General features: G+C 32.3%; 3 protein-coding genes across 5 annotated transcripts; 1 reads left to right on the top strand and 2 right to left on the bottom strand.

Annotated features, from left to right (window-relative positions):
• Positions 1-1,914: 1,914 nt before the first annotated feature.
• LOC110606354 (protein IQ-DOMAIN 32) lies at positions 1,915-7,950 on the bottom strand. The gene is made up of 6 exons (XM_021745124.2): positions 7,564-7,950; positions 6,112-6,444; positions 5,803-6,024; positions 4,788-4,868; positions 3,032-4,688; positions 1,915-2,273 (listed from the first exon to the last, which is right to left on the bottom strand). The coding sequence occupies exons 1-6, from the start codon at positions 7,642-7,644 to the stop codon at positions 2,254-2,256; spliced, it is 2,394 nt and encodes a 797-aa protein (XP_021600816.1). The 5' UTR covers positions 7,645-7,950; the 3' UTR covers positions 1,915-2,253.
• A 5,133-nt stretch (positions 7,951-13,083) lies between these two features.
• LOC110606058 (cytochrome P450 83B1) lies at positions 13,084-14,896 on the top strand. Its single transcript, XM_021744791.2, has 2 exons — positions 13,084-13,987; positions 14,064-14,896. The coding sequence occupies exons 1-2, from the start codon at positions 13,115-13,117 to the stop codon at positions 14,682-14,684; spliced, it is 1,494 nt and encodes a 497-aa protein (XP_021600483.2). The 5' UTR covers positions 13,084-13,114; the 3' UTR covers positions 14,685-14,896.
• A 4,588-nt stretch (positions 14,897-19,484) lies between these two features.
• LOC110605913 (protein RCC2) lies at positions 19,485-26,937 on the bottom strand. 3 transcript variants are annotated; one of them, XM_021744597.2, is made up of 16 exons: positions 26,475-26,935; positions 26,164-26,225; positions 26,005-26,072; positions 25,209-25,330; positions 24,811-24,916; positions 24,647-24,698; positions 24,049-24,166; positions 23,895-23,925; positions 23,773-23,796; positions 23,489-23,613; positions 21,628-21,709; positions 20,880-21,002; positions 20,740-20,793; positions 20,562-20,631; positions 20,140-20,173; positions 19,485-20,058 (listed from the first exon to the last, which is right to left on the bottom strand). In XM_021744597.2, the coding sequence occupies exons 1-16, from the start codon at positions 26,656-26,658 to the stop codon at positions 19,736-19,738; spliced, it is 1,578 nt and encodes a 525-aa protein (XP_021600289.1). In that variant the 5' UTR covers positions 26,659-26,935; the 3' UTR covers positions 19,485-19,735. The 3 variants fall into 3 exon arrangements, with proteins under 3 accessions (XP_021600289.1, XP_043809330.1, XP_021600290.1); XM_043953395.1 differs by lacking the exon at positions 20,140-20,173 and having other exon boundaries at positions 26,475-26,937; XM_021744598.2 differs by lacking the exon at positions 23,773-23,796.
• Positions 26,938-27,366: the final 429 nt, after the last annotated feature.

Consider the following 27,366-nt stretch of genomic DNA (forward strand, 5'->3'; position numbering starts at 1 on the left):
GAGGTTAGGCCGGCCTGATTGAGGAAATTGATTGGAGTCCGATCTGGAGGGGGACGGGCTGGACCAGTCTCACGGGGGAGGCCTTGGACCCCCCAAATGATGGGCTCACGATATGGACCTGGCCCCAGTCCGGGGTGGAGAAATCCAACTGTCATCAAATTATATTGAACATTATTATATGTTGAATTAAGTAATTCTTATATTTTTAAAATTTTTAAATATTATTACAGAATTGGATACAAATAAAAATTATATTATAAAATTATAATCTTAAAATAAACCACCTATTTTGGCTAATGATAGGAAAATAATTTAAAATAGATGATAGGGGCACATGAGTAATTTCATAGCCAATAATAGATTTTACTCCTCCATCTTCCGTTTATTTATTTTTTTTTTGGATATCCAAACAAAAGAAAGTGGGATTTCCGCTTTATTTTCCTCCAAATATTTTCCGTTCTCCCCCCCTTTCCACCAATCCAAACAACCGGTTAACCGCAGATGAAGTTTATTTTGACTTCATTTTTTAAAATAAACATTAAAATTTATTTTTTTTCTATAATTTTTACTCACTGTTTTTCCACACATTAAAAATATAAATTATTTTATTAACTTTCTAATTATATCATATTAAATATATTAAATTTTATTAAAAATTAAAAAATATTTTATTTTTTTTTAAAATAAAATAAAATAAAATAAATTTTATTTAATTTTCTAATTATATCAATTTTTTTATTAAAATTAAATCGAATCAAAATAATTAAAATTTATAAAATTAAAAATTAAATTAAAATAAATAAAAAAACAAACTTAATTTTTAAATTAATTTAATTCAATCAATTTTTTATTTATTTCGATTTGAACCGAATATTATTCTTTAAATTTTAAAACTATAATAATTTATTTAAAATAATATTCATTAAAAAATAATTATTTTATTAAAAATTTAAAATTATATTATTAAATATTAAAATGAGTGATTTGACGTTTTTCTGCATTTAAAGAGATAAAAGTGTTTTATCCTTTTAAATAGAGTAAATTTCAAAGGGAATAAAGTGTTTTATCCTTCTGAATAGAGTAAATTTCAAAGAAAATAAAGTATTTTATCCCTCTGAATAAAATAAATATTCACCGAAAATATTTTAATCAAGAATTTAATTTCAATCTAAATAAATTTATGAATAATAAAAAAATTATCCTTTAGTGGGCCGATGAACAATGCGAATAGAATCGATCCAAATGAATTTATGGATAATAAAAAAATTATCCATCCAAATGAATTTATGGATAAAAAATTATCCTGTAGTGAGCCAATGAACAATGCAAATAGAATTTAGTTTCAGTTCAAATGAATCTGTGGATAATAAAAAAAAAATTCAGAATCATGAAGAGAAGCGAATAAAACGGAATTGCGAATTCTATGAAGTGGATACTTTCTTATTATTATGGTTGTAATTTCGGTTCTAATTCAATTTTAATTTTATTCTAAACGAAGCAAGCATATGATTGAAAGAATCTTTTTCAAGTGTTTTTTTCTTTGAAAAAACATTGATTCTCAATACTGATTTTTAATGACTGATTCCATTTTCTAAATTTTTTATTTTAATTGTAGATTTCACTATATATACTAAATAAGATAAATTACATTTTAAAATATTTTCCAAATTGACACGATTCCTATCAAAATAGTCAAATGACTATACGTGATAATATTAATATCACCTTCTCGAAAAAGTTCCAAGAAAGTGATTCCAATTTTGTAAAGTGTGGTTTTATATGATGTTCATACAATCTAAATCTTTTAGGCGATGTTCATTCAATGAATGGTGGAGTTCAGAAAAGGAGAGTGTAGTTGCGGACTCGAAGCAGCAGAAGGAATTTATTAGCGAAAAGGCAAAACCAGAGGCAGCATTTTGAAACTCTGCATTCTCAGTTCCAGATACATAAACCAAAACATGTTTCACAAGCCTCAATAATATCACACAAGAATCATATTCAACAAACACACAACCGTAACTCCAACATAAAATTGTTTGAAAATAATAACAAATTCTTTTGGATGCTGATAATATACAAGAAATCCTACTTATCTCCTTTCCCCACCAATTTCTCATGTGCAGCATGACGCTAAAATGCCATTAATGTGAAGAGAAAAAGAACCGTGTCAAGGTAGATCAACAATCAACTCCTGAGTTTTTCCTTGCTGGTTTGATTACAATCTTGTGCTCATCACAAACCTCAAATTCTCTTTCACCTCTGCCATTTTTTCTCTGGATTTAAGCAAAATTCAAGCACGTCAATATACATATAAATTAAGCAAGGAAAAAAAAACCGAAGGCTGAAAACTGATTCCTACAGTTTGAGCCCATACGAGTACACAGTATCAAATGCCTTTAGTCACTTTGTTAGAGTGGCCATTGGCAAATGCCATGATGCTCAACTCCCATGGATGGACTAAAAATACAGGGGTTTGCAGAAGTCAAGGGAAAAGTTCAGTTTTGGCTCCAAACCGACCGGCCAGTTCCAGCCCAGATCAAGTCCAGTTACAGTTAATCCAAGGTTTGGCTGGTTCAGTTTGGGGCTAGACCAGACAGTGGCCACCTTTATTTATGTTGGATATGCAGAGATAGAAAAGAAGAAATAGAGTTAAAGGTGCAAGCATTTTTGGGATATAACCAAGAACTAAGATCTGCTTTATACCTGTCATTCCCATGAAGAATAGAATTAAAATAACCATCTCAACAACATGAAAACCAATCTAAAATTATTAAAGAATAAAAGAAAAGACGAAAAAATAAAAAAAGACTACTGCAATCTCCTTGTAGCAGGAACCATCCATCCATCTAAATAATGAAAGTGCAAGCTTCTATTTTCAAAGATCCAGTAATTTCATCAAATGAATAATGCAAGATCTTATAAATCAATCAAATGGTAAGTAAGGGCTCTATTGAAAAATGAAAATGGAAAATTGTATTATTTAATAGCCAAGGATAATAGTTAAACAAGCAAAAGGAAGTTTAGAGAATACCATGAATTACATGGCTGCCATTTCCCTTTGCACCAGGCTGTGCTTGACAGATTGGTCTCTGGATGCGTGGAGAACCCTGCCTTCCATTTGCACCAGGTAAAGAATGTCTCTTCTTGATGTAATCTCTATCCTGCACATCTGGACTTGATCTTGGAGAGTTATTTGCCTGAATCTTGGCTCTTGCTGATTCTGTGGCTTGCATGAAATGAGGGAGAGAACTACTACTGCTACTATCTCTAGGTTCTTGATCAGAGGGTTCAGGTCTTGCCGAGCCAAAAGAATTGCGCCTCTTCCCATTCCTTTCGTCTTTAGGCAATTGTTCCATGCTGCTTCTTGCACCAGAGTCAAGATTTGGGTTTGACGGAGATTGCTTACTTGCTGAAACAGACTTGCGTTTTTGGTTTGAAGCACTCTTGTCTGCTTTGTTCCTTTTAGCTTTCAAAGAAACTTTACTGGAAGGTGTTCCTTGGGAATCTGGAACAGTTATATGGCTTCTTGGAGAGGCTTCTGGGCTTGACCTGTATGTTGGACCACCTGTCTCAGAATCCAGTTCTCTTTGGACTTCAGAAGCACTTCTCTCTGGCTTCAACTCTACACGCAGGGGGTCTTCAGCAACAATTGAATCCACAGCTTCACCTCTGACTACATCAAGTTGCTCAGGTTGAATCATTATACAGTCTGACAAATTTGACACCAGATCGGTAGATACATTCTTGACTTCGACAACTATATCTTCTGTGCTGCTAGGATTTTCTTTCCCAGTGGAGTTAGCTTCATGCTCACACCCAGCTCCACTCACTTCAAATACATCAGGTGAATCAAGAGTGGAAGTAATAGAAAGTTCAGTACCACATTCAGAACCACCATATTGAGACCTCAAATAATTGGGGACCGAGTTTTCTACCATGTTGAGCGCCTTTGTCCTCATTACAGTGTCAGTCCCAGATGAAATTGTATCTGTATTTGATTCAACTCCACCATCTTGATATGATGAATTGAGTGATCTATTTGAATTAGCTGTTGAACTTAGTTCCTCAAACTTGGACTGAGCAGCAATAAATGCAGGATTGACTTTTCTTGATCCAAATACAAACTTCTTTCCTTCAGTCTCTAGCTGTTCAGAAGCATACCTTTTCATAGATCGCTTGCGTTGATCAGTTTGGTCACATTCTATTTCTGCCTTAAGAGAAATTTCCACTTGAGAATTTACAGCAGATTCCGTTGCTTGATTGGGTAGAGAATTTATGTCTATTGAAGGATCTTTTGCATCAGATGCACAAGTCTTCTCCAGCTGAGGCTGCTCTGAATTATCTCCTACTAAAGAAGAGGTCACATGGCGTTCCTGAAACTTAAAGTCATCTACATTGCAAGTTACCAGATTATCTTCAGCTTCAGATGACAGATTAGTTTCCTGTATATTGGACTTTGAATCTTCCAACTCACAAAAACCTTCAGATGGAACTGTAGCTTCCACTTCAGCGGTCACATTGCCACTTGTCTCTCTTTCAAATTGCTGCTCAGTCATTAACTTTGGTTGTGACGTTGGTTCTGCTGATGAAACAGACATCCATCTCTCTAACCAGTTCCAAGCAGAATTCGGTTTTGAAGAATCACACTTGATGTGGATAGGCCTTGTCTTTGGTGTTGATTCCATAAGCTTAGTTGAAAAGAAAACATGCATGTTTAGGATGAATAATTGGGGTATCAGTGTACATAGTTGTAAGAACACAAACCACAAGACATCCATTCACCATACCTGGCGAGCAAATCTATTGCTAAGCAGCTTCTCAATGGAGGTGTATGCTACATCTGGCTTGGTTATTGAGTTTCCTTTCCCCTAAAATACAAACAACTGGTCAGGACCTTCTACAAATTGAAGACAGTACACAGCAGTTGACAAAGAACACACTTTTTTTAAAATCAAATATCCAGAAGAAATGCCAATTTTCTTCAGCAAGGAAAACTAAAAGTCCACAAGGTAGGTGGAGAGAGAGAGAGAGAGAGAGAGAGAGAGAGAGAGAGTTTGTCTTCCAAATCTGGCTGTTCTAACAGTTGATGAATGAGAATAGTCCTCCAAGGCACTAAATTGACTGGGACTCTATTCTCAAGTCCTAACTTGTATTTGAAAGGTTCATCTGTTACATTCCATTACAATTAAGCCTCGTGCATCATAGCGGTGCCAACCTAGAAGAAAAACGCAATGGTACCTACAGGTTTTAATTTTGTGAATTTCCAATAAGCTTGTCAAACAGATTTTTTTGCTGCACACAATGCTGTTCGGACAGTGAAAACACAATATGGTGATCAAATTCCACACTTTTGACATGATATCAGAACAGTTAAATGACTCGTAGTAATAGCACCTCATTCCATAAATTTCCTTATTTTGCATTGGTGAAATGCTGCAGCATACACACAAGCTTATTGAACTCCAGAGATCAGATAATAATTATTTTATACATACTGGAGCATGGCTAGTGGTCCACACCTTGAGATTCATGCTGCTAATTGCTGGAGTGTTTCACTTCATGCTTCAACCCAAGCTTCAGTGGCTTAATACAAAACAATCTTTTTCACTCATACGCATATGGGGACATTAAAGATAGTTCTTAAGTAGCACATGATTATACATTTTGATCAAGGGTGAAAAGAGATTAGCCAGAACACAGCCCATGATTGGACCACCAAGGTAGAATACTCAATCAGGAACAAGATTTATGTAGGCATCACCAATTTGTTAGTACATACTTATTTAGGTTGAGTGTCATTACCGAGGTCTTTAAAATTGCCTTCTCATGCTTCTCATCTATCTTCTTTTCTGTATATGACCCCTCTTGAATCGAACGAGCATGGCGAGCACGGACAAGTGCTTGCATTTTAACAATGGCTTGTACACATCGCAGAGTTCCAACAGCATGCTGCCGGACCAAGTGCCCCCGTACAACAGCTTGCAACTTTACTAAGTTCTTCCGTTTGATAAGTTCTCTTTGGGCCTGAAAAGTAATTTTAATAACAGTAAATTTTAAATTTGTATTCACAAATATGCTACAAAAACATTTCGTAAAAGGTTAAAAAGATACCAGGAAGCATCGGACAGCAGCTTGTATGACAATGACAACAGACTCTTCAACTTGCTCATCAACTTTACTTTCGTCCTTGGCAACAACAATAGTTTCAGATTCTTTTGAGTCTGCATAAGTTGGCAGCTGTGGCTTCTCACCAGTGCACTGTATCACAGAGATTTCTTCTGGAACAGTGGAAGTATCTGGTGATTGGAAGTTGAGACTGGCAGATTCTGAGCTCTCCTTGTTTGCAGAATAAGGGGCTTCTGTGATGACAGTGTTGCTTAGAACTCGATGACGGGCAGATCTCTTCCGGAAACTCCATCCACGTCTGTCACCTGAATTCTTGCTCTGAAACAAAATTCAAAAAATGTCATCCAATTGACAAAGGAAATGCAAAACTTTATTCACTTCCATACCAACTCTATTCAATCTTAACATTCATGCCCTGTGCTAGATAAACTAAAACCTCCATCATCCAATTCTTTAACATTAATTATTATCGGGTTGCCAAAACTTTACATTTAAGCTAAGTCAACAAGATTCACATAGAAAAGCACACTTTCCATAAGGACATTCTTGTTTTTTTCTATGGTCAGGCATTTTCCACATGAACATATAAAGCTAACATGTGGCACAAAACAAAACACTTATATCAGAGTAAATATGTGAAAAACGTGCTTTAGCATTTTTGTGATTTCTGAACAATAGAAAATTCTAGCAATAGCCACAGTTGTCAAGCAGTGATACTAGTAGCTTATGTTATTCACGCTGGACAAAGTTTGGCATGTTAAGCGGGCCACTAATCACTGCTATATGTGGATCAATAGAAAAACAGATTGCAGCACTCACTTTCAGGGCAGAAACTTATCACTCGCAGCCCCCTGATTTAGTTGTCTAATGGTCTCTATTGTCACATAACGGATTCAAATTTTAAACTATTCTCTCAAAGATTCAAAGAATCTCACAGCATAAACAGCTAGTGCAATAGCGTCACAGATCTCGGGCATATGCCACTTCAAACTTGCATCAGCTGAAATGGTAACCTGATCCTGCATTGTGTATGGTAATCTAGAAACCACACTAAATTACATCTATTTACGCATTCATCAGATCTTAAGGCGTCAAATCACACAGTGAGGTTGATTATCTGGCAGCCACACTGACAAATCAGAGAAACTAAACAGAGTCATAAATTGAAATCATATAATCACGTTAAATTTGTCAGATCACAAAGCTCTAATTACTTTCAATTTCCAGCATTTTCTCGATCCCCAGACTAACAAAAAACCAGCAACTAATAACAATTTAAATCGATGAATTTAGCAAAAATAGCTCAAACTCAGCATTTCAGCTCGCAAAATCTTCAAATGCGAACCAGAATAAAGCAATGAAAACTCGCATCAAACATCCTGAGAAAATAAGAAGTTCAAAGAAAATCGAGCAGTGTCGAGCGTTGACGAGAGATACCTCAGGAGCTTGAAGATTGTCTTTATCAGCTGAATCGCCACCGCATGCAATTATTTTGAAACAAGAAGTGGATCTTCCCATGCTTTTTTCTTCCTGCTTAATTGCTGCGCTTATCTTTTTCTCTCAGTCCAGGCTTCTCTCTATCTCTCTCTCTTTCTCTCTTTCTATACCCTCCCCCTGTCCCAGACAACGCACCTATATTGTTGTGTCGTTGGAAATTGTAACAGAGAGCGCACACACTCACGGACCTCAATACTTTCCTTAAATCTAGTTAAGTGTGGTTTGCTGTCCGCCATCCATCAGGTCCGTCCGTTGCCTAGTTCTTCTGTCCGTTGAGAAAGGCTGCCATATCCTTTCACCTCCTTCTCTCTCTCTCTCTCTCTCTCTCTCTCTCTCTCTCTCTCTCTTCTTGCTCTTTTTTTTCCCTCTCTCTTATTAATTTAGGTAATGAGTACCCCCTCCTCGCAATATTTTTTTTTATTTATTTCAAATCAGAAATACTTTTATTTTAAAAATTAAAGTAATATTTATTTCATAAAATTATTTTAAATTTAATAAAAGCCTATTTAAAATTATAAAACTTAAGTTTCTACTGTCCTTAAACTAAACTTAGTTACTATCGAAACTGAATCGCATTAAATTCGTTTGTTCTATTTCAAGATAAATTACATTTTATTTAATTTTTTTAAAAAATACTTTTTGTTTATTGAAATAAAAATTATATTATTATCTAACCAAAACTGATGGAAAACTTGGGAGGACCAATTCGATTTCCTAAACTATGAAGCAAAACTATATATTATTACTTTTATCTCATAATATTTATCTTTAATTATTATACATCTAAATCAATAAAATTAATTAATAATTTTAATTTTAAGAAAAAATATAATAATTTTTTAAAATATTCTTTAAATAATTATATTCTTTCGTATATTAATATCAAATGAATCGAAGAAGATAATACATATGAGAAAAATAACAATTAATACTATTTAAAATTTTTTAAATTAATAAAAAAAATTGAAATAAAAAAATAACAAAACGAGAATTATTATGGAATAGTAAATTTTTTAAACGTATTTGCCAGCCAAGGCTCTTTTGCTTTTTAATCACAGTAAATCAAGCAATGCCTATGATTATATTTGCAATATTCGACATATATAATTAATAAAGATAAAACTAATTAAATATACATGGAAATAAAAATCAAATACAATCTTCTTCCTTTTTATCTTTTTTTTTTTATCATATCCATTTTTCAATTGCTTAACGAGATCAGCTTTCAATTCTTCTCAAATATGCTTTGTTTTCATTCAAAGCTGACATTGCAAGGGTTTGTTATGAGTACACCATAATTTTAAGTATGATTATTATGATTTTAAATAATTTGAAGAGTTGTTATTGAAAAATTCAGTTTTTATAATGAATATAATATTACATATGCTAAATATATAATATTTTTAACTATTATAAATATATACAAAAATGTTTGCGTGTGTGTATGAAAGAGTTTTATTTTTAAAAAAAGTTTTATTCAATTTATGTAAAATAAAGAAAGAGAAAAAGTAAAGTACGGAATCAGGGCGAAGCTAATCTTATAATAAAGTTTTATAAAATTTAATCAAGTTTTGTTTTTATCAAAATTTAATCATGTTTCATCAAATAATTAAATTGAAATTCAACTATTTTTCATTAAAAACATGTTCAATTCGATTTATTATAAATCAATAATTTCTAAAAAAAATTAATTTTTGATTTTGTCATTTTTATTAATTAATGTATTATTTGTAAATTAGTGATAAATGATTAATTAGCAATGTATGTATTCTTCGATTAATTACATTTTATAATCAATTAATCGAATATATTAACTTTAATACGTTTAATTTTATTTTTCTTTTAGTTGAATAAACAAATTGTTAAGACGATATTATAATTAGGATTCTCGGAAGTTTTAACGGCGTTACAGCAACGCAACGGGCCGAAGAAATAATTCAGTGTGTTAGAACCTAACGCGGGCATAAATTTGTAGCCATCAAATTATCTGAAAATGATTACGTCTTAACAAACAATTGATGATCCAATTAAAGTAACGAAACCAGTGACCAAACGCATTGACATCTGTTTTGTCTGATTTTCCACGTGGACGAGTAGAAAGATAATGACACGTGTATGAACATGGGAGGCCCCCTACAACACACTGTTCATCGGACGATCTGCAAATCGGATGCCCTGGATCTGTATCCGTGGGACCCGCATGTAATGATGCCTTTTATGTATTTATTTACTTTGTAAATGGATCAGGCTGGCCTAATCAAGGATTAATCAATAATTAATCACGTATGGATATGGCTATTCATTAATCTGTCATCATAGTAAAGACAGGGATTAATATATGAATGTTTTAGATAATATAATTTATTTAATTGGTTTAATAATGTGCTTAGCAGAGGTAAGTATTTGAACTGAATACTACCAGTGATTTATAGCTAAAGGGTCATTAATGAATATTTTCTACTAAATATAGAAAATACCAATAATTGTTTTTTTTTTAAATAGTAAATTATTATGCCGGCCCCTAATAACAACTGGATATCATCATACAAATTCAACTTGCTATTAGAAGCTCAGTACGTTGATTCACCAACAAAATTATTATGATGTGATTTGTATATTGATTGCATTTTTTTTATTAAATACTATAAATATCATAATTAAATTCAAAGTTTTTATTGTGTGACCAAACTCGTTATTGAATTTATTAATATGAAAATGTTATAAATTTTATCTCTTGCAGTAGGTTGTGAGGTATAAATGAATTTATTAAAATCAAGATTTTGAAATTTGAGACCTTTGAATATAAAATTTATAATTAAATTATATAAATTTTGCATTTGTACTTTTCTATTTTTTAACATGTGTCTCTTATATTTATACGTCAGTCATGATATTATAATATTTTACTTCGTATTTGTAATGAATAATTTATAAAAGAATTCCAATGAATTTTTTATATAGTGACAATTTTATTTAAAAAAATTAAATTAAAAATGACAGATTTTAAATTTGAGATATAAATGATAAACTATATTATGTGGATACATATCATTTAAAATAATTAATATAATTTATATTTTCTGTTAAAATTAATCCATTAAAGCTATTTAAGAAAAAGGTGAATTTTGTATTTTGGTTTGAAGTAGGTGAAAACTAGGTAGAAATCTGGACACTTTGATTTGATTACATTTTATATATGAAAGACTAGATAAATATGAAAATTTAATGATAAGCAAAAATAATTATCAAGTTGATTGGTCATCTTCGATTAAATATAAAATAAAGCATCAGCAGCACCTACCAATTAAATGGACATTATTTTAAAAGCAGGATAGCATTGTCAAGTTGACAGAAAAAAGGATGAGCTGAAGAAGAAGATTAAAAAGCAAGAAATATAGATTTTATATATATATATATAAATTAATATTCAAAATTATCGATGTAAATTATTTTTTATATATGTATTATTCTATATTTGAAATTTATTAATTTAGATTACCATTAAAAGATAAAATAAATTTTTAAAATTTTTAAAATATTTTATATTTAAAATTTATACTTTTAATTAAGAGATAATAAATCAGTCTCATCTTATTTTATTTATTTTTTAAACTTTAAGAGAAGTGACTTTATACTCATAGGTGAAAGAAATGCAACTGGCAATTTAGGTACAACGGCACATGACTTCTCACCACTCACCACCTTTTCCCTTCTTCCTTTAGAGATGAGCTGGTGGAGCCCCCACATCACATGCACTAAGAAACCTGATCATAATGATCATCATACAGCCAGATAAAACGTTCCTTTCGCTAATTTCCCCCTTTTGTTTCATTTTTCAATTACATTGCTAAACCCTTATTAATTATTTTAATAATAGCTGTAATACCGTTTAATCAAAAATAAAAAAAATTATAATTATTTTAGGGTGTAGTCAAGATTTGGCTTGACTAGCATGAGGATTTATTATGCATTGAATGTATGCTTTGAGGGTCCACTGAAATGCAGGTGTTTGTGGGTTATCATATGATACAAGTTTTCCTATGAATGTTATCATATCATCTTCATATGCATGTGACTATGAGAGGCCTGCCACAAAAATTTCTCATGCTCATACTTTAGTTATTGTTGCGTGCTAAGTTATTTTCTTTTCTTTTTCTTTTCTTTTGTGTGTGTTTATACCTTTTTAATAATGTTTTCTTTAATGATTGAGTTTGAGTTCTAAGTGCAATACAACTTTTAACAGTACAAAACGCTTGTTAATTGCTATAAATATTTTTTTAATATTTAAGAAAATTATAAACATTTAACCAAAATTTCTAAAATTAATGTTATCAAACGTTTTATTAATTTTAAATAATTATTAAGTCGAGATAAAAAAAAATTGATAATTGGACCTTTTTTTAAATGTAGCCTGCAAGTTTTATTAATGATTAAAAATTAGTAATGGAATTTCTATTTGTATAAGAGACTGATCAATTGCATTTTTCAGAAATCAAGGTTTATTGAATGTAAAATTTGCATAAGTTAAGATTTATTCGGTGCATCTTTCAAAATATGAAAAATTATTATTTTAATAATAAATGTGTTTTTCTCTACAATGGTAAGATGTATTTATTATTAAAATCGTAATATTTATATAAAATAAATTTTAACAGTGTTCATTAAAAAAATCATTTTTTTAAAAAATAAATGCGTGTGTGGGGACCATGTTATGAGGTGTGAAGCGCATGTGGTGAGGATTGAGGAAAACAGAGCAAGTGGAAATGGGCTGAGACCGTGGAATTGAGCTTGACCCAAAAGCATGACTAGTGCTGGGCCTACGGGTTGCAGGAGAAAACGTCTCTTGTGATATGGACACATAAAATGGGTCCAATATGGTCGCGTTGGGGCCGTCAGGTCACTCGCATCCATAGCTTTTCTCATGCCTCGCCATGCTCCACTCTGCAAACAACTACAACTGACTCGTGGTCCCCCTCTTTCAAATATCTTTCAACATAAACTGTGCTTACATGTAATAAAAGTATCAAATGATGCAAACTTGACTCTCTCAAACAAATCACGAACCTTACTCATAGTGGATGAAAAATGCCACATCTTTTTAACTATTTCATCCATAATAAGACTAATACTATTGATAGCTCCAACACCAATAGCAAACGGTAAAAATTGGTCCATCCATGCAATATCACAAAAGGAGGAGAATACCATTAGTAGCAAATTATATTCAAATATAATTTTATGCAATTTTTTTTCCCTTTTCCCAATAATTTCTTTTGAAAGCCCAATGCCAGTAGATAATATCTTCAGAGAAAGCCCAAAGGAAGCAGGAGTTATGCACAGCTTAGCCCAACAATGCCCGCAGCCGCAGGAAGACCAACTGGGCCCTGTTTTAGTCTGTGATAGAAAATCTATAATTGGGCTCCAAACTGGCACTACAATTTACGCCTATAAATACACAACTTTCCAGCTGAGCAGCACCAAGATTTCCAAAATGGCTTTGCTCGTCTTCCTCCTAGCTCTCCCACTAGTGTTCTTGTTTCTTCTCAAGAAGAACAAAACCACTAAAAAATATCACCTCCCCCCAGGTCCCAAGGGTCTTCCCATTATAGGAAACCTACACCAGCTTTACTTCTGCATCCCTCATAAGCGTATATGGGAACTCTCCAAACACTACGGCCCCATCATGACCTTGAGAATGGGAACTAGGCCAGCCATTGTAGTAACTTCTGCAAAATTGGCTAAAGACATAATGAAAACTTATGATCTTAATTTCTGTAGTAGACCTGCTTTGGTGGGTTCTCACAAGCTTTCATATGATGGCTTAGACGTGGTTTTTTCACCTTATGGTGAGTATTGGAGAGAGATGAGGAAAATTACAGTGGTTCATCTCTTCAATTCAATTCGATCCTCCACCTTTCGTCACATACGAGAGGATGAGGTTTCTCGCTTGATGAGCAAAGTTTGCGAATCAGCAGCTGCTTCTAAGCCTTTTGACATGTCGGAAGCAATGCTCGCACTTGGAAACAATGTTACACTAAGAGCTGCCACTGGCAAGAGATGTGATGTTGAAGATAGGCTCACGAGACTCGTCAGTGAAACTCAGGCCATGTTTGCTGGATTCTTCTTTTCAGATTATATCCCTTATGTTGGCAAGATTATCGATACGCTCAGTGGATTACTCCCTCGACTCAACAAGAACTTCTCAGAATTTGATGTTCTCTATCAAGATATCATCGACGAACACCTCCAGGGGAAGGCACCCAAGTCAGAATGCGAGAACTTAGTGGAAGTTTTACTTAAACTTTACAAGGAGAACGCATACAAAATTCAACTCACCTTTGCTCACCTGAAAGCAATTCTCATGGTATATATTTATATAGATTGCTAAAGTTAAAACTATTTCTATTATCATTCTTGAACTCAACATTTGTTTCTTGCAGAATGTATTTATTGCTGGAACGGACACAAGCGCCTCTGCTGTGGTTTGGGCAATGTGCTTGCTTATGAAGAATCCAGAAATAATGAGAAAAACTCAAGAAGAAATCAGAAGTGTGATTGGAAAGAAGGGTTTTGTGAACGAAGATGATCTTCAGAAGTTGCCTTATTACAAGGCTATGGTGAGAGAGACAATGAGATTGGAACCAGCTGCTCCAATGCTTGTCCCAAGAGAGACAATTGAAGACTGCAAATTGGGAGGCTACGACATACCAGCTAAAAGCATAGTATACGTGAACAACTGGGCAGTTGGAAGGGACCCTGAAGCTTGGGAGAATCCTCATGAATTCAGGCCAGAGAGATTGTTGGAAAGTGGCATTGATGTGAAAGGCAATGACTATGAACTAACACCATTTGGTGCAGGCAGAAGAATTTGTCCTGGTTATTTCATGGGAATGTCCAATGTGGAGCTTTCTCTTGCTAATTTTCTCTACAGATTTGATTGGGAGATGCCTCCGGGGATGAAAGCTGATGACATAGATTTCAATGATGTGCGTCCTGGTATTGTGGTGCACAAGAAGCACAATCTTCTTTTAATGGCCAAGGACTACTTGAGTACTGCATAGATTAATTAATGTACGTTTCCCTCATGCATGAATGTTTTCGTGCAAATTGTTTCTGCTTTTTTCTTAATGATTATGAAGAATAATAAGGAAGCCAAAACGCAGCCGAACCAAGTTAAGATCCTGATTCTGTTGGATCTTCTGATAAAATATATGGATGTTTTATGGTGTCTTTGGCTCCTTTAATGTAAAAAAAAAAAAAAAACATAAAATTACTGATAAACGGCTCTAGTTCACTAAGGAGTATCAATTTTAGATCTTGTTTTGTTCAAATTAATTATTTTTTTTGAGAAATGAACTTCTTATCAACCGGATGAGGGGAAGTAACTTAATTATCTTTAATTAAGGAAAGAAATACTTTTGACTTTTCAAAAAGTCAAATAAAAATATCAACTAGCACTCCTTAAAAACTTAAAGCTCCTAATTAAATTACCCCAACTAAATAATACTTTTTTTTAATCAGACAAATAGATGCGAGCTCCATTCTCATTCAAAAAGTTTTGTTTGTCCTGAATAATTGAAGGTTAACTATTGACAAGAGGTCAAATTGAAACCAATATACTAGTAGCACATATTAGACATGGAGAATCAAATTTTCAGTTGCACAGGAAAAAAACAAAAAAAGACATCATTTTAAGATATCAAAATTATCTATAAATTTCCTTATAGTCACTTTTTATAAGAATTTATTTTCAATGTATAGCAACAAGTAATTATGTGCAAGATTAATTTATCTTCAATCTTGTTGTACAACTTATTTTCAATTATGTTTACCGTTGAAAATATTCACTCTGCAATTAATTAGAAAATGAAAAGTATGGATTTACTTTTCAAATATGTTAAAATTAATTCTTCTAAAATATTTTTTACATGATTATTATTATAAATTTAATGTGTTACAAGTATAAAATATATCTAATTTTTAATTGGGAGATTCACTTATATTTTATATAAAGCAAAATTTTATGGTTGGTTTCCTTGTAGTAGTTTAGATTAGATGAACCTTTCAAGTTACTTTGTGCTTTCTTTAATAAGTGTTCCTTTAGCAAATTTCACTAGAATTAAATTAATAAATAATATTTTACAAATGTGCTTTATAAAATGTTAAAAATTATATAATTTAATATTGCGATAACTACTATTAATAAGTGTTTATTTAGAAACTAAAGTACTTTAAAATTATAAATAAACACTTAAATTTAAAAAATTAAAAAATAGGATGAGTAATTTAGAAGGTAACAACTATGTGTAAATTAGATTAGATGTTGAATTTGACATCATAATTAAATTTTATAATTTCTTTAAAAGAAATGTTACAATTATTGAAATGTGCAATCATTATTATTCATGAAAGAGAAAATCTATTGCTGTGTAGAAAAGTTGGTGTCAATAATTGAGGAGGTAGCTATTTCCTATTTGTTGTCACGTGCAAAGTAAAATAACATTTTTGGAAAAATCGCCAATATGCAGATCTTCCCGTTGCACCACCTAACTTCCATCTTTTCTAAATGCCTCAATTTCTCACATTTTAAATGCATTTTGTTGGTGTCAACAACCACCTATTTAAAAAAATAAATAAATAAATCTTATTAATTTTATTTTCATCATATTTCTTTTAAGTATAAATTTATAAAATATCTAAATTCTTAATGTATTTTGAATTATTGAGATTCAAATTTAATATATATTTTTATATCGATTTATATCATTAGAATTAAATTTTTAGATTGGATGTCAGGAGATGCATTTTAAATTTCTCATACACTAGCCATCTAAACTTTGGATAGCTTTAAAATATATTTTGCAAATTAAAATTTTTTAAAAATTATCTCTTTTAAAAATTTTAAACGAGATGTTGCTTTAAAAATTTTAAGCAAATTATTTTTTAAAAGATTAATGTTAAGTATTGTCAATCATTTCTCTATAAAATATAAGTGGTGATTTATTGCTATAATAATCTTTGAAAGATAAACCATTAAACTAATTTTGATATTTCTATTTTAAAAAAAAAAATTAATTTCGATATTTGACGAACAAATTATGATGAATATCATCCTAAGAAGAAAATGTTTCATAATAATGATGACTCGCCTAAAATGAAGAAACTTACTTTAAAATGGTGAATAATTACTTTAAAGTGATAAGGAATTATTTTTTGTGAATAGAAAGCTACAAAAATTTTAACAACTAATTGTTTTAGGAGGCAAAAAGTTATGTAAAATGGATGCTAAAAAACTTGATGTGGGTAAAATATCGTCTAAATGGGTGCTAACGCATTTAAAATGGGTGAAATATTACTTAAGTGGACGCTAAAAGACTTAAAGTGGAAAAAAATTATTTAAGTCGTGATTTTAAAGCGTTTGAGGTGAAAAAAAGCCACATAATTAAGATGTTTGAGGTGGACAGAAAACTATCCGAATGGACGTTTTTAAGCGTTTTAGCAAGTATTTTTAATTGCTTGAGGTTAGTGGAAAGGTCTCTGGATGTATAATAAGTCATTTGAATTTGAGAAAGAGACTTTGGACACGTGGAGTTTTCTTTTATAGATGAAATAAATTTTTGAAAACTTATCTACAAAATTAATTTTATATAAAATATTTTTTATGAAATTTCTTAGTATTTATTAAAAATTATGATATATTAAATTTTATAAAATATTTTTTAATAAATATTAGAAATAATTTTAAACCAATTATATATAAGTTGCTCTTTAATTATTTTTATAAATATAAGACTAATAAAAAAATATATGATAAATATAATAATTACAAAGCAGAACAATATGTGTTATGGTAATGTCAAAATTCAAATAAAGTCATTTACTACAATATTAATAATTTGAATGTGTAGATATAATATAAAAATATTTTAACTAATATAATTAGAGTGCATAAATTATAATATCCTTACAAAAAGTGAAAATATAAAATTATAAAATTAATTTATATAAAATTTTAATAACATATGATCCTAAAATTTATATGAAATTTAAGTAGAAGCAGAAAAATAAATATAAAAATAAAAAATAATTATTGTTTATTGTCTGCCGTGGATATATAGAGATTATTTAGTTAATGTGCGTAAATATTATAAAATAATTTATAATTTATTTTAATAATAAATAGTTATAAAATATTAATATAATTATAAATCTTGTAATTTAAAAAAAAATTAATAAAGAAATAATGCTAAGAGGTATTTTATTTAATAAGATTCGAGATATATTTAAAAGTAATATCGTATTTAAATATTTATATGTGCCATTAGCGACGAGTAGCGACGGCTTTAATTCGTCGCTGATTCAGCAACTGATATTTGTCGTCGTACGGTCCGCTGGTGTGCTTAGTGACACACAAATCTCGGTCGCAAAAACTTAGATGAGAGGAATTAAATCCGTCGCAGAAATTGTTGTGACAGAACATAAACTTTCAGCGACGGAATATCTTCGTCCCAAAAGCCCTACTATTTAGCTAGAGATGATAAATGACGAACTATCTACTTGTTTAATTATAATTTTTTTAAATAATAAAAAAATTGAGAAATATATATAATTTTTGTATTAATTTCTATATACGACATTAATAGTATTATTCATATCATATTTTTTTATTATAAACTTACAAAATAGAGAGAAACACCGAATGAGTTGTTTTTGCAACCTTTCATCATTTATGTGTAGTGAGTAAATTTTGAAATTAATTATTAGAGAGAATAACGTATCTGTATATCGGATCATAAACTCCTTATATAGTGCATAAATACTATTAGAAATATATAAAATGATTGAACTACATTATGATATGATATAAAATTCTTTATGAAATAAGATAATTAGATGGTAATATTTTAATTAAAATTTAAATACTTTATTAATAAAATTATAGAATTTAAATGGTTGATATATTTTTAAATTATTTTTTACCAAATCTAATATATATTTTTATATCAATTTAGATAGCTTATTATCCTTTTATTTCCAAAAAATGAGAAACATTCAAAAACAATCACAGAGATAATTACAAATATATATATCAAACATTACTCATGGCATATGATATGAAAGGTTATGTCAGTATATGAACTCAAATTACTGGGCAAGACAAAAATTTTATAATAATCCAACTTATTAATTTATTTTTATCATTAATTATACTAGAATTCATAAAACGTACTATAATTGATAGTTGTAATAAATCATTGTTTATATGACGATTGCACTCTATATCTTATCTTTACTCCGACATTTATTTTCCAATAAATATTTAAAAAAGCAATTACTTGATTACTAATTGGGCATGTTAGTTTCAGCCCTCTGGTTTGTACAATCAAAGAGGAGAAAATAATTAATATACTCAACGTATAAAGTAAAAAGCATAGATGCTGGGAATTTTTGGAATTGGAAGCCTAAGCGCATAACCCCTTTAAACCATGAAAATCTGACTTTAAAAACCGAAAATTTTATACTTTATTCTCCAATAGAGTATTAAATGCTATTGGAAAAGATATTTAATTATTCAAATTTTATAGTTGAATATATTAAATTGTAGTATTTTGAATTAATATATTTAAGAATATTTTTTTAATGGCAGTTCAAACACCATAGAATCGGTAGTTACGTTGCCCCATGAAGAGTACAACAGATTACCTCTGGCGTAGCTTGCCTAGGACCCTAGTGGGCATTTCACCCTAAGAGCTCAGTCAAAGAAAAATGGGAACATACATACCTTTTGCTTCCTGTTCCTGGGACTTGCGTGCTTAATAAACCCTATAATATCATTTTGACAAAATGGAGGCAACACGATATAATTGGAAATTTTCAGCTCTCGACATAAAATGGTACAAACTGTCCGCAAAAAGGTTACTCGGTTCCCCCAGACATTCTCCAGGTAATGAAGGCAATAATCCCAGAAAACTGTTTGCCAATAGATAAAATACAAAAATGATGCCAGAGAACTGAATAAAACACTTGAACAATGAAAATAAATAAATAAAATTCAAATTCAAATTTAGTCTCTACATAGCAAAATTTCCATTTTCATTTAGAAATATGCAAGTTACGACTTCCTAGGCCTTCCTCTCTTGCCAGCATTTGCTCGAGAAGAATTTGTTGTCTTAGTTGCAGAAGGATGCCCAGCTTTCCCTTTCGATGCTGATTTTCCCCGACCTTTATCAGAAGCTTTTCCACTCCGCTTACTTTGCTGAGTACGGCCATTGAACTCTTCTTCGCTATCCTCACTTTCATTATCACTGATTTCTTCTTCTGATTCTGAAGAATCTTTGGACTTCTTCTTCCTTTTCTTGGAATTTTCAGAAGCTTTGGAGGCAGCTTTTCTTGTAGGCTTAGCAGCTGGAGTTTTGGTCTCTGGCTCTGCACTCCCTGCAGGAGAACATAATCAATCACTAGGCGAGTTAGTTTAGGTCTGTAATGCAATGTCGTAATCTGTTTATCATCACATACCTTCCCCAGAAGCCTTGCCGTCATAGACATCCAGCTGGGAACAAAGTAAGGGGGAAAAAACCGATTACTAAAACCCATAAAACAAGAGTTCGAGAATGTGCGTGATGAAAGTAATTTCATTTGTCACCACCATAGATTCCTCTTGCGTATATCATAATAATACATAATAACTTTCATTTTATCCAACAGTAAAAATGTTGAAACAATATATATATATAATAAAGTAGAAATCACTTTCACAAATTAAATAAAACTGATTAATATAAGGAGATACCAGTTATATGCTTGCGCAGAAAGAAATGTCTAATTCTTAGGCACAATCATCAAACCACAAGTCTCAAACCAGAGATTGCACTATGTAACAAGAAAACAGAAGACTTTCATTGCCGGGACAACTAGGTAACTACTTCAAAAAGAATTACCTGCTCAAGGCGGTCACCGACGTTTGTTCTATCAACTATAACCATGGAATGGCCCATACCACATGCCACACTGAAACAGAAGTATCCATTTTCAAATCCAATAGATAGAACTGAAAGTGTACGACATAGTACATCAAAATTTTAAATTATAATAAATAAAGTTCAATATATTGCTCACCCAATAACATGCATGCCCTCAAGAATATCTACCTTCTTCGGTAATGCTGAAGACCTGATGTGGAGAAATGGACGTAAGAGTGAATGCTAAATATAAAAGAGAAGATATAAGGCAGGCATCATATGTGTAAAATTACATACTTTTGTCCAGAAGGACCATATCCGAGTTCACCATATTGCGCATGGCCCCAACTTATGCAGGAGTTATCAGCGCCAACAAAATGGTGCATGCTACCAGAATCCATACACCGCAAATTCCAACCACTGCATCAAGTGAAAAGGAAAACAAAGAGAAGCAATCAATTGTATTGTAAAATTGTTATTTGAATGTTAAATTCAATTAATTGAACTCCATAAATAACTAAGCAAAATGTTGCAAGTCCCAGTAAAGCTGCTATAAATAAATAAAGACAGAAGAATCCCCAAAATGAACAGCACAAAAATATAGAGACTAAATTTGATGAAGTGAAGGAAACAAATGAGTATTAGGAAAACAAACAACAAATACAAGAGGAGACTATACTAGGAAAACAATATAAAAATTTATTGTTTTAACTAATAACTATATTTTCTTAATCCATGTGCAAATAACTATAGACTTGTCTTTGTGAGACGGAGGAAGTTAATAACATTAGAAAGCAAAATACCAAAAATTTCAAGAATGTTTACCCCAATAAAACCAGAACAAACAGATTGGGTCTAGACAAAATTGCAGAACAGGATCCTCACAATCATATAGTAACAGTGGAAAATATTTCAATGAGAAATGTATTACATCGGCTAAAAATAAAACAATAAAACATCTAAAAGTCAAAACCTGAAGCATAAAGATATATAAAATGTGACCAGAGAGTAAGACAATCAATAAATTTAAATATAAGCAAAGAACCTTAAATCCATCAGAGGCTTAGGATACATCCAGTCATCACCAGCGTTCTTTAGTTTGCCCCACATGTACAACTGTCCACCGCCTGGAACACATATAGAACTGGGCATTGTCAGTGCTTGTTTGCATAAGCAACAGGCTGTCAGGAAAACAGAATTGGAAAGCCAAGTGCATAATAAAAATCAATACCACATGGTATTATGCGTTTGCACACATTTAAAGGTTATTCCATATGAAAAACATGCAACCCTATAAAGTACAGACTACAGACTCAATATAGTCTTTTGATCAGTGTTGGAAAACGCATATATGAGGCACATGCCTCAGGACCTCTGAAGGCAAAAGGAGGGCAACATCTGAGGTACACCAAGGCATGCCTCACAGCCTCAGTTATGTACCAGGTATGCAGTGTTTTTTCCCTCTTTTCTTTCTCAATTTTGACCTAATCTCATCTGTTCTCCTCTAAATCTTTTTTTTTATCCCTTTTACCCTTTTCCTTTGGAGACAGCTGATGGTGATGGGGAAAGTGGGGGAAAAAAGATTTAGAAGAGAGCACTGTCATCAGCTACTGCTGCCTCTGGGCTTCAAAATTGAAGCAGGTGCTCTCCCTCTCCCCATCTTCACCCCACACACTTGGGTTGCAGCAGTCCGCCTTTTTTCCTTTAATTTGTCTTGAGTGCACCTATGAATAATTATTCTCCACTTCCATGCTCTCTCACTCTGTCTATTTTATACATATATATATATATATATATATATATATATATATATAGAAAAGAGACATTAACAAACCTAACGGGAAAAAAAATCAAGTTCATTAGTAGCTGAATTAAGATTTAGTAAATAACTTAGATTTATCATTTATTTAATAGTTAAAATTAGAGTTTTTAAGATATCTATAATAGTTTAGTTTATCTTCTTTGGATTGAATAACTAGTTAATGTTTTTTCCTATGCTTATTAATGTTATTGATAATTTTGATAGTTCGTTTAAATTGAGCTAATCTACGATCACTTGACTTTATTTATTTATTTATTTTTGCATCTCACCTTATTCAGGTGTGCACTTGCACTTTACACATAGGCCCCAAAGATCCATTTGTGCTTTGATATCTAGGTTCCGATGACAGAGATGAGGTCTACTAACAATTGGACACATGACTTCATGAGAAAGGACTAAATACCTGGTGATTTAATGAAAGTTTCCAATAAATTCACCAGTGTGTGTATATAGTGTGCCTGTATCTGTGCATGTGAGTAATATGCATTCACTTAATGTGTCCAAAAGAGATTAGAAAACTTCAAAACCAGCATAAGATGAAAGAAAAATGAGCAAGTCTTTTTTAAAAAAATAAAAATAATGTCAGCACAAGTCTTGGGTAACAATTGAGAAGTGAGAAAGAGGAAAGTACAGAAAAGAACCAAAATTAAAAAGGAAAGATGCTGGAAAGAGAAGTCACATAATAACCATACAAACATGTGATTTCAGCCGCCCTATGAATTTCTTCAATTGAAAAGTTGCATAACATAAAAATAAGCCTCAAGGCACTAAGAGATGAGGCAAGTGTTCATGCAACCTTCAGTAGCAAAGGCAAAAAGGCCCCATGTAGCCAATTTCTAAATGCTGATCCTATAAATTTCCTTGAATTCTCAGGCTTATGCACAATAACAATGAACAGATGACTACTGATATATACAGGACAAAGACACACAACACAAAGAACCAATTCTCTAAAATCAAATTTACTGTCCTATGACCCATTACAAATTATCAACTACCTTAAGGAAAGAAGTAATTTACAAAGAAATAAAATGTTTTTACCAGCACAAGATCAATGAAACAGACAATTGACCACATATAATACCTGCAGTACATGCAGAATTTACAGAACCAGCAGAAATTACTGCATCAGGAGGCAGAACATTATGCTTTGAAAAGACTTCCACACGTCGAGGAACCCATTCATCCTTTTGTTCTCTATGTCCCAGCCTATGAATCAGCAATCAGAAAATTGCAGGCATGGTCAATCAGAAAGCAAATAATCATAGGGGACCCAGCAAAAGATTCTAAATCCTTTAATGCTTATCCAATGCTCTAAGTGATTTAGTCATGTCCTCCTAAAGGCAACATAAAAAAGCAGGATCAAACCTTCCATAACCACCAAAGCCCCACCTAAAACATGCACACAATAAACAAGTGTCAATTATTATAGTTCTATACCTATTTGATGCATGTGAGAAAAAAAAGGGTTATTTCTACTAGAAACTTACGTGTAAACATAGCCATTTGAATCCACCGCCACTGCATGCCTATAACAAATTAGTAATCAACATACAACTGCAACAAGCACAAGCCCGTAGGCTAAGGGGAGCTCTGTGTGTGTGTGTAAAAAGAGAAACAAAGAGAGAATCTATAGTTAATAACCTGTATGGTTACTTCCACACGCAACTTTTACAATAGTTTCCCCAGCAAGAGAAGCGATTGCTCTAGGCCGTGGCTGGGCTTCATATGCAAGCCTAACTGAGCTATCTTTAGTATTATACTGCAAGAACAAGCAATAACAAACAAACCAAAATTCCTCATATCATATTTATTCCCTGGACATAGCAATACCGCCATTAAGTGAAATTCATTTACCTATGACCCAGCGAAGCCAACTATAACAAAAACAGACTTACGGTTGTGGACAGCAAAACATCTACTACTTAAGATTCAGGTTTAGCATAGTGTTACATGAATAGGTCCAGAGTAAAAATTTGATTCTATTCTGTTGAAACAAAATAATTTAGAGGCCTGCATATGAACCTTAATAAAACCCCATTTCTAGTTTATTTCATTTTCTTCCTAATTCCAAATCACAGCATACACTAAGGCAAGGAGCCATGCGACTGTGGCTATAACTTCAGGTAATTCTTGGGTTTATCAACGTATAATATCAAAATTTAGTGAAAGTTCTCCACAAATTGATGAATTGAGATTGATTTCCTTATAAAACCATAAGGTAAAAGACCTATCAAAACACCTCATTGTCTGTTCCGTGTCCAAGCTGACCATACTGTGGAAGGCCTGCAGTTCTACAAACCAGAAAGAAAATATTTTGCAAGTCAGGAAGCGAAGAGAATCATATGCCATAAATTCATTAGTTGGAGACTAAGAAACAGAACTAAAATGATCCACAAACCATACAGTATAGAAGCTCCTTCAACAGATGATAACCAGACAGTAAAATCAGCTCCACAAGCAGTCTTCTTGGCATTGGTCACAAGACAGCGGACAGGAGATGACTCGATTTCTATAAAGCAGTAGAGCAAAAGTATGATCCAGAAGGTTGAAATATAGGATTAAACATTTTCGTAGTGAAATACAGAAACACACTAGATTAATTAACATCTATAGATGAGACTAAACTGAATATGCATAAAGGTTTTTCGCTGCTCAATTTGAAAAATTAACACCACCAATCGAAGAAACTATATTTCAAATTCCTACTATGACATTAAAAAAAGAAAGCACGTTTATAGAAAAATTACAATTTGATGAAAAAGGATAGCTCATGGAATGAATTTATTCAAAAAATAATTTACCATTTTTTACTGAACCAGAACCCAGCTGTCCATGTTTATTCCAACCAAATGCCAGGGACTGACCCTCTTCTGTGACCACTACTGTGTGGCTTCTCCCTGATCCGGCACTAATAATTTTATACCTTCAGAACAACCAAAAGAGCCTTAGATGTCAACCACGAGATATATATCAATAATGATATCCACAGAAAGCAAAACTATGAATACTGAAAAGGTAACTTAGAAGACATAAAAGTTGAACAGCGGACACTCCAATTCTCAAACAACTAGCAGGCCCCCTTGCTCTTTACAAGGAAAGGAGAAAAAGGGAGGGTGTGGGCTTACTAAACAAGAATCCAAGTCATATTTTCCTGGTGTTATCTCACACTTTTAAACTCCAAGTTCACACACAAAAAAAAATGGCTGAATATTGAGTTGCAACTAGTAACCTAGAATCCCTTCATTGTCTCTATCCAAAAACTTCATATGTATTTAATAGATAAATAGTAATATTTCATATGATCAGCTATATCCAGCTCCAACATTCCAATGCCAAGAATCATCTTCTGTCTGCCAATACCAATGTGATCTAGAATCTCTATTTCACAGTTTTATCATTGGGACATCTAATCTCTACTTTATTTTCTCTTTACAATGCAAGTTCGTTTTCATTAGTATTAAAAGACATTATAAACATTAGGATAGAGAACAAACGCACTCTGGAAAAGCACACAGGTGAGATTACATATTATATGTGTATATATATATGTATGTATATGTATATACCCTTTTGCAACATTTTCAAGCAACAACTCACTTGGAAAGTTCAGAAACAATGGTAGGCCTATCACGCTGAATTGTGTCTCCATGGCCAAGTTGCCCCTTCTGCGCAGACATGCAATTCCCCGTGAGTTGACATTGACAGATAACAGAAACAAAATATGTAAAACAACTTTAAAACTGAGTTGAGCCATGCCTCATTGCGCCCCCATGTATAGCAACGGCCTTGCACATCCAGGGCCACACAATGACAGGACACTGCATCAAAGTATTACATAATGACAATCAAAACATTGTTCAACAATCCATGCAAATGTTTGTGTGACCAATCAGAACACGGCCAACATCATATTTGAACGAGTGTTTACAAAAATACCCAAACAAACCAAAGAACTTAACGACTGCATGCAGTGAAGGTCACGAACTTGCTCATTTTGTTTAATAATGAATATATAGACAATTAACCGCATGTATATAAATAAAAAGTAACGAGCAAGTGAAACTTACCACAACCAGAGGCAACAAAGCGAATGTCGACGCCGACGAGCGGACGGAGCCGAGTAGGAGAAACCAAGTTGCCGTCCTGGGAACCTTTCTTGCGACCAATGATATCCCAACAAGTGGCGCCACAAAATAAGAGCTCCCCTCCCTTCTCCACTACCTCCTTCTTCCCTGTTTCAGCCGCCGACATTTCCGGTCAACTCCCAGGTCTGTAAGGAACAAAGAGTACCAAAAGTGACAGATCTAACGGCTAGTATTTGAAATATAGGCAAATCAACGGCTGGGATGATATAGAAATGTGGCGGGAAATGGAGCTAACGGCTAGTCGGGGAGGGATCGGAAAGACTAGGGTTTAAGCATCGAAGTGAAAGTGAGAGCTTAGCGAAACCCTAATCCAAAATGGAAGCAGGAGAAATGAGGAAAGGATAAAAAGGGATTATTTGGGTTTTTCAAAGACCAGCTATCTACTTTATACTTAATAAATGAAATATAAAGTGGAGAGAGAGAGAGAGAGAGCAGAGAGTTTCATTTCAGTCCTTTTGTTTGTGGCTTTTCTTTTTAATTTTATTATCTTACATTTTTTTTAAATAATTTACATTGCTATTCTTAACTTATAGCTGGTTTTTTTTTTCGAATTAAATTGTCTTCTTTGAATTTTATTAATTTTACAAAATTCAGAATTTAGGATATTATAAAGCTGGCATACGAGGATCTGCGGTGCATAATTTGAATTTTTCATAATTTTTTGAAGCTGTGAATAGAATTTGATTAGTGTAGACGTATTAATAAAACAAGTGTATAATATTTCTTATCAATAACAAATAAAAGTAAATATTAACATAAGAGAATAAATGTGAGTTTTAGTTTATGGTGTATGTTATGATTATTTTTAAAAATT

This window comes from Manihot esculenta, chromosome 18 (assembly GCF_001659605.2).
Source record: "Manihot esculenta cultivar AM560-2 chromosome 18, M.esculenta_v8, whole genome shotgun sequence".
In the NCBI taxonomy this organism is placed as follows: Eukaryota; Viridiplantae; Streptophyta; class Magnoliopsida; order Malpighiales; family Euphorbiaceae; genus Manihot; species Manihot esculenta.

Excerpts from the sequence above, each read along its gene's own strand:
- LOC110606354 (XM_021745124.2), bottom strand. The coding sequence starts at position 7,644 with ATGGGAAGATCCACTTCTTGTTTCAAAATAATTGCATGCGGTGGCGAT. Across the intron at positions 6,445-7,563 it reads ACAATCTTCAAGCTCCTGAG|AGCAAGAATTCAGGTGACAG; the intron begins GTATCTCTCGTC and ends ATTTTGTTTCAG. Across the intron at positions 4,869-5,802 it reads AGGCAATTTTAAAGACCTCG|GGGAAAGGAAACTCAATAAC; the intron begins GTAATGACACTC and ends TTTGTATTTTAG.
- LOC110606058 (XM_021744791.2), top strand. The coding sequence starts at position 13,115 with ATGGCTTTGCTCGTCTTCCTCCTAGCTCTCCCACTAGTGTTCTTGTTT. Across the intron at positions 13,988-14,063 it reads ACCTGAAAGCAATTCTCATG|AATGTATTTATTGCTGGAAC; the intron begins GTATATATTTAT and ends TGTTTCTTGCAG.
- LOC110605913 (XM_021744597.2), bottom strand. The coding sequence starts at position 26,658 with ATGTCGGCGGCTGAAACAGGGAAGAAGGAGGTAGTGGAGAAGGGAGGG. Across the intron at positions 24,167-24,646 it reads GACACGGAACAGACAATGAG|TATAATACTAAAGATAGCTC; the intron begins GTGTTTTGATAG and ends TTGTTCTTGCAG. Across the intron at positions 23,797-23,894 it reads TCAAATGGCTATGTTTACAC|GTGGGGCTTTGGTGGTTATG; the intron begins GTAAGTTTCTAG and ends TGCATGTTTTAG.